Source organism: Canis lupus, chromosome 12 (assembly GCF_011100685.1).
Source record: "Canis lupus familiaris isolate Mischka breed German Shepherd chromosome 12, alternate assembly UU_Cfam_GSD_1.0, whole genome shotgun sequence".
Classification (NCBI taxonomy): Eukaryota; Metazoa; Chordata; class Mammalia; order Carnivora; family Canidae; genus Canis; species Canis lupus.
Genome location: NC_049233.1, coordinates 43649723 through 43666026, shown reverse-complemented (window position 1 = coordinate 43666026; position 16304 = coordinate 43649723). Strand labels below are relative to the sequence as shown.

General features: G+C 34.7%; 1 protein-coding gene across 11 annotated transcripts in view; it reads left to right on the top strand.

Annotated features, from left to right (window-relative positions):
• The window catches only part of UBE3D (ubiquitin protein ligase E3D), a 209398-nt gene that overhangs the window by 25265 nt on the left and 167829 nt on the right, over positions 1-16304 (top strand). For all 11 annotated transcript variants that reach the window (XR_005367965.1, XR_005367967.1, XR_005367966.1 and 8 more), the window contains 4 exons: positions 340-571; positions 6426-6495; positions 14484-14553; positions 15551-15659. Coding sequence is in view for 8 of the 11 variants with exons in the window: in XM_038554624.1 (XP_038410552.1) it covers positions 340-571; positions 6426-6495; positions 14484-14553; positions 15551-15659 (481 nt within the window). In the remaining 3 variants the exon portion in view is untranslated. The remainder of the gene's footprint in view (positions 1-339; positions 572-6425; positions 6496-14483; positions 14554-15550; positions 15660-16304) is intronic.

The following is a 16304-nucleotide window of genomic DNA, read 5'->3' as shown; positions in this document are numbered from 1 at the left end:
TTGGCATACCTATAGAATAGAATGGAATCATTAAGAATCAGAATATAACTAAAACAGTGAAAGCAAGGTACAGTTTGTGTATATCTTTTGATTCTGGACTGTGAACATGTGTATACCTGTGTTGCTTGAAAGGATAATTTTTATTTTCTCTATGCCTTTATACACTTTCAAATACACTTGCCTATAATAAGTATATTTTACTTTTGTAATCTAGGCTGGAAGTTATCATTGCAGACAATGTGGCTAATGCGTTTCTTTCATCTTTCATACTGATTTAATTAAGAAAATGCTACATTTCCATTTTGTTCTTTAAAAAAATGTTTTTCCTCTCTCTACTAGGGAGCTCATCAGGGTGCTCCCATTGCCGAGTGAGAACTGGGGAGCTCTAGTTGAAGAATGGTGTTGTCATCCTGACCCCTTTGCTAATAAGCCACTTCATCCACAAGAGAATGACTGTTTTATTGGAGACTCTTTCTTCTTGGTGAATTTAAGAAGTGATTTATGGCAGCCAAGACCTGAATTAGCTCCAGTGGAGACATGCTGTCCTTCTTCTGAGAACCATTTGAAATTGGTAAAATATCTTTTCAAAATAAATGCTAATTTAGAGGTTGGCTTAGAAACTGGATTCTCCAGTCTTAATTAAAGCATACTACACAGACTGTTCCAAGGACCAAAATCCATGATTTTCAACTGCCTCTATTCACCAGCTCTGCTCTCTTGATACAAGAACATATGGCCTTAGACCAAAACAGCTTACAGGGGCTGCAGGAAGAAGGGAAAGAGGACTTTTTCATGCCCAGAATTGGGAATGTTGCCATTTTACAAATCAAAATGCCCTACTTTCTTGTTTTTAGGACAATATTCGATAATCTATATAGTCTGATTTAAATCAAAAGTGTTCTTTTGTTCCAAGGTACATGCCATACAGCGAGGCCTAGGTATTTCCTGTGTCTGCCCATATTTAAAACTTCTGCTAATGTCATAAAAGCAGATGCCATCAAGGAAACAGAGGAAATGGAGGAGTCCAAACGTGGAAATGAAGCTTGTGCTACTGGATCTGAATTGGTGGTTGACAATGTGATGTCACGTGCCTCCTGCTAGAGAAGTTGCTTTAGGGAGAAAGCAGTTTCCTTTCAGTACAGAGAATAAGTGGTTTGCCTTACTTTAAAAGAAAATCAATGGCATTGACTTGGCCCTTGTGAGAAATCATTCTGATGGCAAGTCAATACAGATGTGATTTAAAAAGTAAAGAAAATCATTGCCAGAGAATCTTCATTTTAACATCTAATTATTGGTGGGACAAAAGCATTGTACATTAAATTTCATTTAAGACTCATTTAATTTTTGTAATGAAAACTGAACCCACTTCAGGAAATGTGCAATAGTTGGGCAGCTCTCAGGTTGTAAGTTAGTTTATAGAACTGTTTTATATTTTGAGGGCAAATTAAGGAAGTCATCAAAGATTGAAGTTATCAGAATTATTTGCCTTATCTCTCACCATAAACACCAATCCCTTACCTAAATATGATTCATTTAAAATTATAGTACTTTATTCTTGAATGGTTTTCAAAAATAAATGGTAAGAAGTTAACAGAGGTCTATTATATGTTTAAAATGGATGTTAAAATCACATTTTAATCTAAATTTATATACTAATACTTGACTGTTAAGCTATAGATTTTTAAGATATTTGCAAGGTGTGAGTGGAAAAGGAGAAGAGAAAGATTAAGAGAAACCACAAGTTTCCCTTTTTAGATAAACTCTGCACTCTATTTGGAAATATATTCTTCAATTTATGTCTTTATCAGTTATATGATGCCCATTTACAATAATTTCTTTCAATTGCAAACAACCATCCTGTGCATTAAAGGAAGACCCTTCATTTTCAGACATTACGGTGTTTAGTATCAAGGAGACTGTGAGAAACTCCTGTCATGACAAGCCACTGTTGACAGGATTGTTTCCAAGTTAGCCTAGATGGAAGTTCTCTTTAATTGCATATTGCAGCAGTTGAAAGAGTATGCCTGTGACCAAAATAGTAACATAAATTTAGAGGGACTGCTTAAACAGTGCTCTCAAGGCTCCTGTGGGAACAAGGCTGCTCTGTGCTATTGAAAACCTATTTCTCATATCACCAAGTCTAGCCATCTAGCAGGGTTTTGAAATGTCACATGGTGACACAGCATCCTAATAGTATCTCTTGGGAAACATTTTTTTGGCGAGACAATATCAAGGGTCCTTAGAAATTGAAACAACACAAAGGGAAATAAAAACGAGGACAGGAGGCTAATCCACATCTCTGAGCAGTGGTGCCGTCTCTCAGATATATTGATTTAATTAGTCCACAACAAGGTCTGTCTTTGATGTTTGTTCTGTAGAGTTCCCACACTGTTAGTCTGCTTTATCGCACAACTGCTTTATTGGCTTTATTATTTCCTTTAAGTAGTGGTCAAGAGAAATGCATTACAAAACAGAGTTTCTGTTTAAACAGAATTTAGAATGTTATAATATTTTAATTAAAGAAGACCTCATTTAAAAAATAGCATAAATGAGCAAAATCCAACACTTACTTCTTTCCTTTAAGATCCCTTTAGAACATGCAGTGTTTGTGCCTGTTAATGTGGCAGGATATACCTTTTGTGTTCAGATGATACCTGCTGAAGTTTTCCTTATTTCTTGCATTTACGTGTTTCATGCTATTTTTTTGTGTCTACCAGCATACTAAAAATAGAATGATAAAGATGGCACCTCAACCTTTTATAAGATTCATAATATTATTGTAGACTTAGAAAGTATGGTCACATTGTGACTTCATCCAATTTTTTTAAGGAACAAACAAAATTGAACTTTGATTATATGACAGCTGGCAAGCATGACTAACAGCTTCACTTTTTTTTCTTTCCTGGTGTACTTGGCAATAATTTGTTGATTTTGGCTGTTTGTTTTGTTAAATCCTTAAGGCTTTTTTTTTTTTTCTTAGAATCACATGTTGAACTTTGTAAATATTCATGAATGTAAAAAGAAAAGAATTGTGAACCTCAGTATACCAATCATCTTGATTCATAAAGTATGCTTCATCTGTCCCATCTTTAATTCCCTCCCCCACCCCAACTCACCACTTAAGTGCTTTAAAGCAAATTCCAGACATTCTGTCATTTCATCCCATATTGATTTTTCTTTTTTAAGTAGTCACAGTGTCATTTCACATTTGACAAAATGAACAATTATTACTTGATGATAAAAATATAGGCCATATACAGATTTTACCAGTTATGTTAAAGGTCCCTTCTAATGGGCTCTTTTTGAATCAAACGACACACCTTTGGTTGTTTGAGATAATTTGCTTTTTATTGGTCACATTTTAAAATCCTGATTACCAGTGTCTTGAAAAGGTAGACTTTTTTTTTTTAACCAATAAATACCACTTCTCCTGCTTCACTGAAAGACAAAGCGAAATGTGCTATAAGAGCAATTATAAATGAAATACATAACAGAGTACCTAATGAAATTTTTCTACTCAAAGTTTTTCTTTGAGTAGAAAAATTTCTGAGTAGAAAAATTTATTCTTCTCAGGTATTGCTATTCCAATATATAGTTTTTAGGAAAGCCTTTAGTTTTCAGTAAGATTTAATGAGGATGGTTTGACTTAACTTGTACAAAATAGGTCCTTTAAAAAGTGTCTTTAATACCAATTTAGAGCCATACAGAAAGTTTTAATTGTAAGAAAGCATGAAACTGCCCTAATGTCAAACTTCACAGTTGAACATACACCTGCTTTCTGAGCTGTCTTCTTCCTGTATCCTTGCCTACACCTGAACAAATTCTCACCAGCCTTAGTTTCTCTGTAGCTTTGACTTTTTTTGACCCCTAAAGTAAGAAATACATATATTTTTGAAGATTTTATTTATTTATTTGAGAGAGCGCACAAACAGAGGGGCAGAGGGAGAGGGAGAAGCAGACTCCCCTCTGAGCAGGGAACCCATCGTGGGGCTTGATCTCAGGACCCTGAGATCATGACTTGAGCAGAAGGTAGATGCTTAGCCACCTGAGTCACACAGGCACCCCAGAAATTCATTTATATCAAAATCTGATGCACACACATGAACACATGTCAAGTAAAAGTTTTTTGAAGCAGTATTTATGGTGTGTGTGAAGTACTGTAATATTTCTGTTCTAGTTCATCTTTTTACTTTATTTTTTTTTATTTTTAGAGACAGAGAAAGAGCTAGTGGCAGGGGAGGGGCAGAGGCCGAGGGAAAGAGAGAGAATCTTAAGCAGGCCCCATGACAGCACAGAGCCTGATAGGGAACTTGATCCCATGACCCTGAGATCATGACCTGAGCCAAAATCAAGAGTCAGATGCTTAACCCCCTGAGCCACCCAGATGCCCCTCTATTTCATCTTAAAAAGAAAAATATAGGCCATAACCTTCAATCAATTGAGTTGATTCTATGAATTAGTTTGGAAAACACTTGACATAGCATTTAAGAAGCACAAGTTTTAGCATCGAAGGAATCTAGATTCAAATATCAACTCTACCAGTTACTAGTAGCACATCCATGGAACTCAATTTAAATATGCAGTTTTAGGAAATAGTTATTAATGCTAAAGAAAATGTAATTGTACATTTTCTTTGTACAAATTGATCAAATTGTACAAACTTACCTTGATCGTAAGATTCCTTATGTTATCCCACATTAGAAAGGCACTCTTTCCTTACTTAGACCACCACTCTATCCTGTAGTTTCCCAGGAGAGATGACCTCAGGTGTCTAGAGTTACAGAAATTCCTTCTCCCTGCCCACTCTTATGTGACTTCCCACGTTACAGCGTATCTGTGTGAGAGGAATGTTGTATGACTTTAATGAAGGTATTACTATGGATGTGAAAAAAGCATTTTTTTGGTAGATTCTTAATACATAGTGGCTGTCCAATAAAAGGCAAAAAAAATTGGTCCTTTTGTGGGAAGGTATGACATTCCAGCCCATTTCTTGAATGACACGTACCAAAAACATATTTTGTTTATGTAACATCCATTTAGTAGTTATCATGTTCCCAGTACAGTGCTTTATAACACTCCTTTTTAAATCCTAATAGACAACGCTATGAGTTAAACACTACTATTAACTCCCTTTTGCAGATGAGGAAATCAGATGAGGTTCATTAACTTGCTCAGGGTCATGTGTATAATAAATAACAGGGCTGGGATTTAAACTTAAGAATTCTGGCCCAGACTCTTACCATGCAATTGCTTATAACATAACCTCTTAGAAAAAACTGCAAATCAGTAAGATTTTTTAGATTGAAATAAAACTGACAGATAACATTATATTACTTTTAGGTGTAATGATTTGATATTTGTATGTATTGCCAGATATGCACCATAATAGGTCTAGTTGGCATTCATCACCATACATAACTATAATTTTTTTCTTGTGATGAGGACTTTTCTTTTTATTTAAATTCAATTAACCAATATATAGTGTATCATCAGTTTCAGATGTAATGTCCAAGAATTCATCAGTTGGGTATAACACCCAGTACATGATGAGAACTTTTAAGACCTACTCTTAGCAACCTTAATTATATGACACAACATTGTTAACTGTAGTTGCCATGCTGTACATTACATCCCCATGACTTCCATATACTATAACTGGAAGTTTGTGCCTTTTGATCCCCTTCACCCATTTTTGCCACCCCTCCTCCCCCACCTCTGGTAACCACCTCTGTTCTCTGAATGTAAAAGAACATTTTTTTGTTTGCGTAATGATTAGATGGGTGCTAGCTATTTAATCTCTATCCCAAATAATGAATTTGGATTGTTGAAGTTTAAGAATGCTTCAGGAATTTGTCTCAGAACACTTTCCAGTTTTTCCAGTTACAATGTGTATCTTACATGGAAAAATGGAATTATATGAATGGGTTAAGTATTTTCTACTTCTGATAAGTAATTATGAATTATAGATTACTTTTACATAAGTTACACAGGACTAGGAGTCAAAATAATGGCTCCAGTTTTTGATTCTCCTGTTTTCTAGACACATGAATTGGGACAAGTCACCTACTCTCTCTGCCTTTGTTGTTCACCATCTGCCTAGTCTAAATGGTAATGGGTGTTTGGAAGTGCTTTTTAGAAATGTAAGGTGCTTCTTGTTCAAATTATTTACAACAGTTATGTTATATTATCAAGAAGTGGCTAGGTTTGAAAAAATCAGTCTATTCATTATTCTGTCTTTAGATTTGGAAAAAAAGAAGATCTCTGTGCATGTGAATTATGCATACAAGCTAAATGTGTTCCCAGTATTTAGTAGAGGGCAAAATAAAATGTAAAGTTCAATGTATACTCTAGAGACTAAGTTAAAATTATATATTCCTTTTAAGAAAAGCTGAATGACATTTAAATGACATTTTTCTGTTCTACAGAAACCAAAGGCAAATACCAAAGTAATTTGTAAGCGTTGCAAGGTAATGTTGGGAGAGACCATGTCATCAGGTAAGAATTTCATAATAAAAAATCCAAAATGATTGCCTTCTTGTTAAAAAAGAGTAGAAGGAGGTTTTATAGGAAATCTATTTGAGAGATAGATAATTAATGTATGTTGTAGAATTGGTGATTTTTAAAATAGAAATCAGCTAACATATCATCCAATATGCCAAGAAGTTGTGTATTTTGACCTTTATAAGTACATAGTATTGAGTTTTAAGCATTAAGAAGTTGGGTCCTTTTCAATATTTCATATCCTCTCTGTGGATATAAAGCAATAGTATAAAGTTTGTACTTGGGTCTGTCGTAAAGAATATCGAGTTTTTTTTTTTTCTCAGCACAACTCCTTAATCAGAATTGTTGGTTGCTAGAGGCAGTGGAGAAGATTTCTTGGCTGCCCTCTGCCTCAGGGCTGTATTTTAGGGCTGGGGTCTGTTTTCAACAGAAGAAAACATATTCTGAGTTTTATACTCTGTTCCTTGTTCTTTTCCCAGTAGTGTTCATTATATTTAGGTAAAGTCTGTGTTATACCACTTTCAAATATAATAAAATCCTAATAATTGCATCATTATTTAAAGATGTGGTTTTAGAATGTTTAGAGAGCTACAACACGCTGAATTAGCTTTGTGGGTGATGAATAATTGTTTTTAATACAATTAATTAGAAGATGTGATTTAAGTGAAGCTACTGTACCTAAGAGAAGGCAGATGGTGGTCTTTTTTTGTTTGTATTTTAACATTTTCAAAATCTTGTAAGTAGTTACTTGCTCAGAGTGAACAGAAAAGGAAGAAGGAATAGTGGTAAAGGATGCCACCCTCAACGTCATTTTGAGAATGAAAGCAAGCCCTTTAAGCAACATCCTAGAAAATTTTAAGGCTTCTAGTCAAATTAGGTGAATTGACTTTTTTTTTATTCTTTTCTCTTCTCCCTGAAGCCCAGTTAAAATGTCAGTTAGGGAATACAAAAGATGTACATCCACAGAGACAAAGGACAATGGAGACAAAGCAACAGTGATGTAAGCAAGAGGTATAAGCAGACCATTTTTGGGAAACTATAAAGCTGAGAGGTATGAGAGCACACTTGGCAGTATGGAGGGCATTGCAACGTCAGTGTCTGCGGATCATCTGAGTGAGGAGTGAGCCAGTACTCACTATAGAGCCCCAGAGCTGGTCTGCTCAGAATCTGGAGGCAGGAGGTTAACAGAGAAAGCGGTCTGAGACAAAGGGCTGGAGGAAGGGTGATGAATTCAAAATTGTTATATGGAACTGTAAGACTCCTAAGAGTCCTACCCTATTTACAACTTGCTTATACTCTCAAGGCAGGAGATTAGATGACTCTTTCTTGGGAAATGGAAGAATACCAACCAGAGAAGAGATTTGCAGACACTGATTCATATGGCCCCTCAACAGTAAAATGAGCTTAGATTCAGCCATCCTACAGTCAACAAGACTTGTACCCACACCTGAGAGTTTCCTGTCAGCATTTTATTGCCTTATGCTTAAACATGAATGGATTGATGAGAATCAACAATTTTTTCAGCAAACCTCCATAAAAGAGACTGAATAATGAAGTAAAGAGAATAAAGGTATAGAGAAGAAATAAAGTATGTATAAAACAGAAGAATATCTTTAACAAAAATAATGTTCTTAGAGAAATGAAATAATAGTGCCTCCATAATTCAGAGAATATAGAATTAAAGCTGTGATTGCTTTAAAAACTAATCAAAGCACTAGAAGATAAAATTAAGGTGCTGTCTTATCTCATAAATCAGAACCAAAAATCAGATTGAAAATTGGAAAGGAATTATAGAAAAAAAAATCATCATGTTAAGTTTCTTGAGGATAGAGATCTTGTCTATCTCATTTATCACTGTAAACTCAGCACCAAATATCTGGCACATAATGGGTACTCAGTAAATTTTTGTTGAATGAATGAATGAATGAAAGAATGGAGACTTTTAGGATATTCAACATCTAGCTAATAGAAAGCTAGAAAGAAAGAATGGAGACAACAGAGCTTAGCAAATTATCAAAGAACAAAAATACTAAAAAAAACATTACAAGGCTGTTTTCTAGAGCTAGGCCTACTACATGTCCATTATGACTAATGAGATGGCAGGGAAGCTATTCAAAGCTGTATCATTGAGCAGTTTCTGAACAACCAGGAAGAGAGTTCTGGAGAAAGAAAAGCAAGTGGTGTACAAAAGTTTAGAAATTAGAATGGCATTGAACTCTTAACAGCATTGTTGAAATCTAGAAGATAATGAAGCAATGCCTTCATAATTTAGAAGAAAAAAGATTTTTAACATAATCCTATCAGAGTCAGACTATCAAGTATGAAGATAACACAGTTTTAGAAATGCAGTGTCTCAAAATATGGACTTCAAATGTATATTTTCTTAGGAATGTACCATAGGATATACCTCCCCAAACCTAAGGATTTGACCTCCAGGAAGAAGACATGAAGTTTGGGAAACAGATTATCTAACACAGATAAGGGAGTCCCAGGCAGGCCTCGGGAATAACACCCTAGATTGAAGCAAAGGAGAGAAGATTGCGATAAACACTTTTTCAATTACAAAATGAAAGCGATGCATTCTTTGGTTTCTTTGACCACATGTAACAATCTTGAGATAAGCCATTTTGACATATTGGAAGAATTAGCTAAAGGTGCTTGGAAAACTAAATGTGGAAAAGAAAGCAGTTATGCACTGCAGGGAAGCAGAAGGCTGAACAAGAAAGGAAATATTTCCATGGTATCATTATAGTCATAATAATATAAGGTTTAAGGTAGGCAAAGGAGAAACTAGAAATGTAAGATGGAGATTTTGGAAGTAAGAGGCTGGGGATGGGCTGAGATAACCTCTTCACATAGCTCTGGCTGACTATTAAATGCATACAATAGATGCCAGAGAGTTCAGTAAGAATTGAAAGCTTGGGGAGACTTGCACATTTCCCATGCCTTTGATTTCATTTCTCAATCCACACACAATTGGGGAGCAGAGGTGGGAGCCTTAATGACTTGAGGTATTTGAGCAAAACCTGCTGAGAGCTAAACTATGCAGGTATAGTGAATACTCTCTAGGGAGCCAGGCTAAGCAAAATAAAACTGAGCAGAAACATTAGCAGCTACATGCTGTGGGAAGACATTTCATAGTTTGAGTCCAGGCTAGTCAGTTGACTATTATAAGCCAACAACCCTTGAAAGAACAAAACAAAATCCAGAATAGCAACATTATATTACGTACAATGTCCTACTTCCATTTAGAAATTAAGAAACATGCAACGAAACAGAAAAGAGTGATTGATACTCAGAGGAAAAAAAGGGGATTCAACAAACAGGTGCTGAGTAAGTGCAAATATTAGATTTAGTAGAGATGCTAAAGTGGCTATTATAAATATGGCTAAGAATTAAAAGGGAAAAAAACCATTGAGTGAACTAATAGCAAATCTCAACAGATTGGAAACTTCAGAACTATTAGTAATTATAGAGCTGAAAAGTACCATAACTGGAGAATTCACTAGATCAGCTAAACTACATATTTGAGATGACAGAAGAAAAAGTAGCCATTGAATTTGAAGGTATATTAATAGAAATTAACCAATGCAAAGAACAGAGAGAAAAAAAGCTGAATCAAAATGGACAGGACTTCAGAGATCTGTGGGACAATATCACATGTTTCAGTTAATGTGTAAATGGAATCTCAGAGGTAAGAAGAAAAAGAATCAGCAAAAAATATTTGTAGAAAACTATGGCTGAAATCTTGGCAAATTTGGTGAAAAATATTAACTTTTAGATCTAATAATTGCAGTGAAAAGTAGGATAAACACACAGCACTTCACCCAGGTACCTTGTAGTCAGATTGATAAAAGCCAAAGATGAAGGGAGAGTCTTGAAAGTACAAGAGAAAAATGAAGCGTCACATGCAGGGACTTCATGATACAATAAAGGGTGACTTTTTACAGAAATAGTGACAGCCGGAAGACACTAAAATGAGATATTTAAAATGCTGGGGTGGGGGCTGGGAACGAAGTCAACTAACAATTCAATATCCAGCAAAACTGTCCTTCAGAAATGAAGGCAAAAAATGAGCATTTTCATGTAAATAGGTGGAAGTGATGCATTACTAGCAGAGCTTCTCTACAAAAAAAAAAAAAAAATGCTAAAGAAAGTTCTTTAGGCTGGAGTGAAAGATACCAAATGGTAACTGGAATCCATAGGAAGGAACAAAGGTCAAGATAAATAGAAAATATGTTATAAAAGCCCCCAAAAAAATATATGTGGGTAAATTATGACAAAAGCAAACTCAAAAGTTAGCACAAAATTGAAGTCACCTTTTCCCTGCAATATGCCAATTCTCTAAAATTAGAACTTTTACTTTGATTGCTTTGAGAAGTAAGAACATGAATTAGACTACACCAAAAGGGTAGTAATTTTCTGCACAAAAATGTGAGAACCTAAAAAGCCATACCTTTAGTGTGAAGGTGAATCAGATGGAACAGCCCTGTGGAATTACAGACAGGTGTCAATCCTTTGGTACTTTAGTGAATTTCAAGTCTTGAACTTGGTTAATCTGCCTTGGACTAGCTATAACACCTGTGTGCCTGGCAAAGTCAAATGCAAATCACCTTTGGAGAAAAGTACCATCATTGTGAAACATATTATTACCACAAATAACTTATCAAGCACAGTGTTCCCCATACAACCAAAGATAAACTAGACTTCTATCAATAAGAACTAAGAAAAAACAAACAATAGAAAGAGATTTCTGTTATTGGAGTTATCAGATGTAAACTGCAACAACCATGCTTTACTATATTGAACTATATAAGAGACAGGATTGAAGATATCAAAAGGCAAAGGAAACAACAGGAAGCATATTTGGGAAAGATCTACATAAAACATACACCAAGAAGACCTAACATATGTTTTTTTGAGGTTTTTTGTTTTTATTTCAATTCCAGTTAACATATAGTAATATTAGTGTAATACTGGTTTCAGGTATATAGTTTAGTGATTCAGCACTTACATACAACACCTGGTGCTCATTATAATAGCTGCACTCCTTAATCTCCATCACCTATTTAACCCATCCCCTCACCTCACCTCCCCATCAGTTTGTTCTCTGTAGTTAAGAGTGTTTCTTAGTTTTCCTTTCTTTTTTCCCTTGTGATATTTTTCTTTTCTTTTTTCTTTTTTCTCTCTTTTCTGTGAGAGAGTGGTGGAGAGAGGAAGAGGGAGAGAGAGAATCTTACCCCAGCCCCGAACCAGATTCTGAGCTTGATCTCACACCCTGAGATTATGATCTGAGCCAAAATCGAGAGTCTGATGCTTAACTGACTAGGCACCCAGGCGACCCCATTTGTTTTGTTTCTTAAATTCGCATATGAGTGATATCCTATGGTATTTGTCTTTGACATACTTCACTTAGCATAATACTCTCTAGCTCTATCCATGTTGTTGCAAATGGCAAGATTTCCTTTTCTATGGTTGAGTAATATTCCTGTGTGTGTGTGTGTACCATCATTCATCAGTCAATGGACATTTGGGCCCTTTTCATAACTTGGGTCTTGTTGATAATACTGCTCTAAACATCAGAGAGCATGTATCCATTGGAATTAGTATTTTTGTATTTTGGGAGTAAATACCTAGTAGTGCAATTGCTGAATCATAGGGTAGTTCTATTTTTAACTTTTTGAGGAACCTCCATACTCTAACATATTTTTAGTCACACTTCTAGAAGGAAAAGAAATATAAGGGAGCATGGGCAATATTTGAAGAGATAATTGCTAAGAATTTTACAAAAGGGATAGAAAACAATTAAGTTATGGGTTGACTTCTCATTAAATGAGGCCCAGGTAAGATAAATAAAAAAAAAAGTCCTATAGCTAGACAAACCAGAGTGATGCTGCAAACAAACAAAAACCAGAAAATCTTAAAAGCAACTGAAGAAAAATGACAGATCACTTTCAAATGAGCAGAAATGATGAAAGTTTGAAGACAATGGAATGGTAGTGTCAATGTGCACAAAGGTTAAAAACTGTTAACCTAGGATTTATATGATATGAAAGAACCAACACATAGGTAAATATATTTTCTGATGAACAAAAATGAGAATTATTCATTTCTAGTGGTTTCATTTTTTAATTATAAGAAATTATACTTTGTAGAAGAATAGAATTCTACCTGAAGAAGGTAGAAGAAAGTGATCTCTGATAGGAGGTCTAAGTTCAAGGATTGGTGAAGACAGTGGTAAGTAAGTGGGAGACATCAAGTGGATGCTAACTACATAAAGCAGTAATAGTAATACCTTGTAGGATTGAAATTGTAGAATTTAATTATAGTGTAACAGCAGTGGGATAAGAGGGATCACTTCATGATGTTAAAAGGTTTAATTCTGCATCTAATCATGACTTCAATATAGTAAAATGAAAATTGAACTTGAAGGATAGATAAATTCATCTTCGTGGCTCTAGATATGTAATACTCTATTAAACTCATCGGCTTTTTTTTTTTTTTTTTTTTGCCCTTTTTTGTGTGTTATATTGAGCAATTGAAAACAGTTTCAGAAAATGTACTGAGAATAACTTTCCATCCTAAAACAACGAAAAATTGTTTGGCTCACCACTTTTCATGAGTGCATAGAATTCTCTTGCCTAAATGTATAATTGTTTAGGCCAACCATTCTCAATTGTTAGTTTGTTTTTAGTTAATATAAGCATCTTTATAGATAAATTTTTATGAATATTTCTTTTAGATAAATTCTTAAGTGTTTAATTATGGCATCAAAATTTATTTATTTATTTATTTATTTTTAAAGATTTTATATATTTATTCACGAGAGGCACACAGAGAGAGAGGCAGAGACATAGGCAGAGAGAGAAGCAGGCTCCATGCAGAGAGCCCGATGTGGGACTTGGTCCTGAGAACCCAGGATCACGCCCTGGGCTGAAGGCAGACACTTAACCACTGAGCCACCCAGGCGTCCTTCAAAATATATTTAAGGTCTCCATCAAGTGGCTTTCTAGAAATCTATTATTTGCAGCTCTGACTGCAATATGTGAATAAGTATACCCATTTCTCTATATCTTCATCATTGCTGTAGTTTGTCATTCAAATATATGTATTTGATGCCAAATACTAGTGAAAAGAAACATTTTTCATTGATTTTTTAAAAAATTCAGAATGGTTATGTTTATATTCATTTCTGTAAGATACTTAGTTTACTGTTTAATTTTTTCTGTAAACTAATCACATAACCAGATTCATTGGGAATTGTATATTAATAAACTCAGTGATTAATAAACTAATATTAATAAACTAGTATTCTGGGAAAGACTAATATGGGGTTTATAGCATCTTTGCATGGGCTTTGGGACACTATGATTAAAAAGCCTTTTTTGAGGCGCCTGGGTGTCTCAGTCAGTTAAGAGTCTGCCTTTGACTCAGGTCATGATCTCAGGGTCCTCGGATTGGAGTCTCATGTCAGGCTCCCCGCTCAGTGGGGTATCTACTTCTCCCTCTTTCTCTATCCCTCCCCTCAGCTTGTGCTTGCTTTCTCTCAAATAACTAAATAAATAATCTTTAAATAAAAATCCCTTTTCTTTGACTCCTATGTTTGTGACTATGGAAATTAGGAAGTCAAATGAATAGTTTCTATTCTATGTAAGTGAGCTATGGCTGTGATGCAGCTGATTTTTCTAACCTTCCATATGTGTGAACAGAGTGTCATTGTACCAGATTCACTTGGGGCATATCCATATTCACTTGGGGCATGTCTTCTGAAAGAACATCAGGCCCTCTACAGTCTCCTGGTAGTCATCAGTGCTTTGTTGTCTTAAACTAAGTCATTTTGGAAAAATTTTTGCTGAATATGAATTTTACTAGTATACGTTTTAAATATTTAGTTCGAGATGTTATAATTGGGACCAACATGCTCACAAGAAAAATCTTAGTGGAATGTGGAGATTTTAAATTTTCTTATTTTTTGCTTCTAGAAACCACCAAGTTTTATATGACAGAGATAATTATTCAGCCGTCTGAAAGAAATTTTCCCATCATACCAAGGTATAAATGGCAAATTAATTATTCTGTGATTTCAAATGTGGAAAATGATAGGTACAATTGATTATTTGGGAATTCATTTTTATTCTTACCTGTCTTTATTTTAAATGGAAAAACAAAAGCCTTCAAAAAAGACTTTTAAACAATTGAACCAAACCACACATATAAGAGACTTGAGGATTCATTTATGGTTTGTTTGTTGCATAGAGGTATAAACAAATGTGTTCATTATATATATCTTCTAATTCTGAAAGCTTTTTTTGTGTTTCTTTCTATATGCCAGGTATCCAAGGTTTTATAATTTAATCATCAGTAGGTTTTTGAATAATTTTTTCTGGGTTTAATTTGACATATTTAAATTTTGAAACAGTTTTCAAATGATTCCAGTGTTTTAAAAAAATATGTATATATTACTTATCCACTAGATCCATTAGCGTTTTCTTTCTCTGAATCTTTTTAGTTTGCAAACAGAAGTTAACTATAGTATGTCTTCCAGTTCATTTATGGATATCTAAAAATTATGCAATCTGAATATAACCTTAAAATTTATCCTCCTGTAAATACTTTGATTCTGTAACTCAGCTCTGACTCTTTGAAGGGATACAAATGGAAAACATTGTATGTAATCCTGCCTAATGTTTGGTAGGAAATATCATGCCTTCTTTTTTAACTTCTTCACCGGTTAATGTGCTACAGCACAAATGGAATACTGACTTGACTAATACAGTATTTTTTATTCAGTCAAGGGGAATAGTTAGGTTTGGGGTAGGAAGTGTGTTAAGGATCGGAGAATAGTTAATAAGAAGACTGGAGCAAACAAATACATTGAAATATATTAAAATCCACATTAGCACAGTCTGTGAAGGAATGGGCAGCGTACAGAAAAGTCTAGTTGCACATACCTCTACCTTTTAGGTACCCTGTGGATATTTTTGGCTCCTCTTGCCACTTAGAGTTATTATGAGAGGTACATTGTGAAAATTGATTTCTGTTCAAACAGGTCTCAGTTTGTACAGAGCATTATCGCCCAGTGTCTGGTGGAACTCTCCACTGCTAGAAGCACTTTTAGATTCACTGTTCAAGGTCATGATGGAAAAGTGTACATCTTGGTAAGAAATTATTTCAGCTTGCTGTAGCTTGGTAATACAGGGCCTCAGAAATTTTTTAGTCTTGCCATTCTTTTTTCTTTAATTCTCAGATCAGTAAAACAAATTAAAAATTGAATTCATAATATCAGTTTAATTCACAAATCAAATTCCCTTAATTTAATAACAAAAGATCAAGTGCCTCTATGTGGTAGGTATGAGGGATATGGAGAGAAATAAAACCTGATTCTTGCTCACACCACAAAATAAAGTTTTTCACTCCAAGTTGTTAATGGCTTTTCTTGGTCATTATAACATAATTCTGTCTCTGTCACTTTTTTCCCCTCTATTGACTTTTCCCTGTTGATACTCTTCTGTTTAAAGAATACTCTTTAATACTCTTCTGTATTCTCTTGCTCCTGTTTCTGCGTATGTGTGTATGTGGTAAGAACACTTGAGATCTATCCTCTTCATCGGTTTTTAAGTACATGATAGCAGTATTGTTAATTACAGGCATGCACAGTATTATACGGGAGATCTCTAGAACTTACTCATCTTGCCTAATTGAAACTCTATATACCCTTTAATGAGCAACTCCCCATTTCTCCCTCCTGTAGCCTCTGGCGACTACCATTCTACTCTCTGCTTCTATGAGTTGGACTGTTTTAG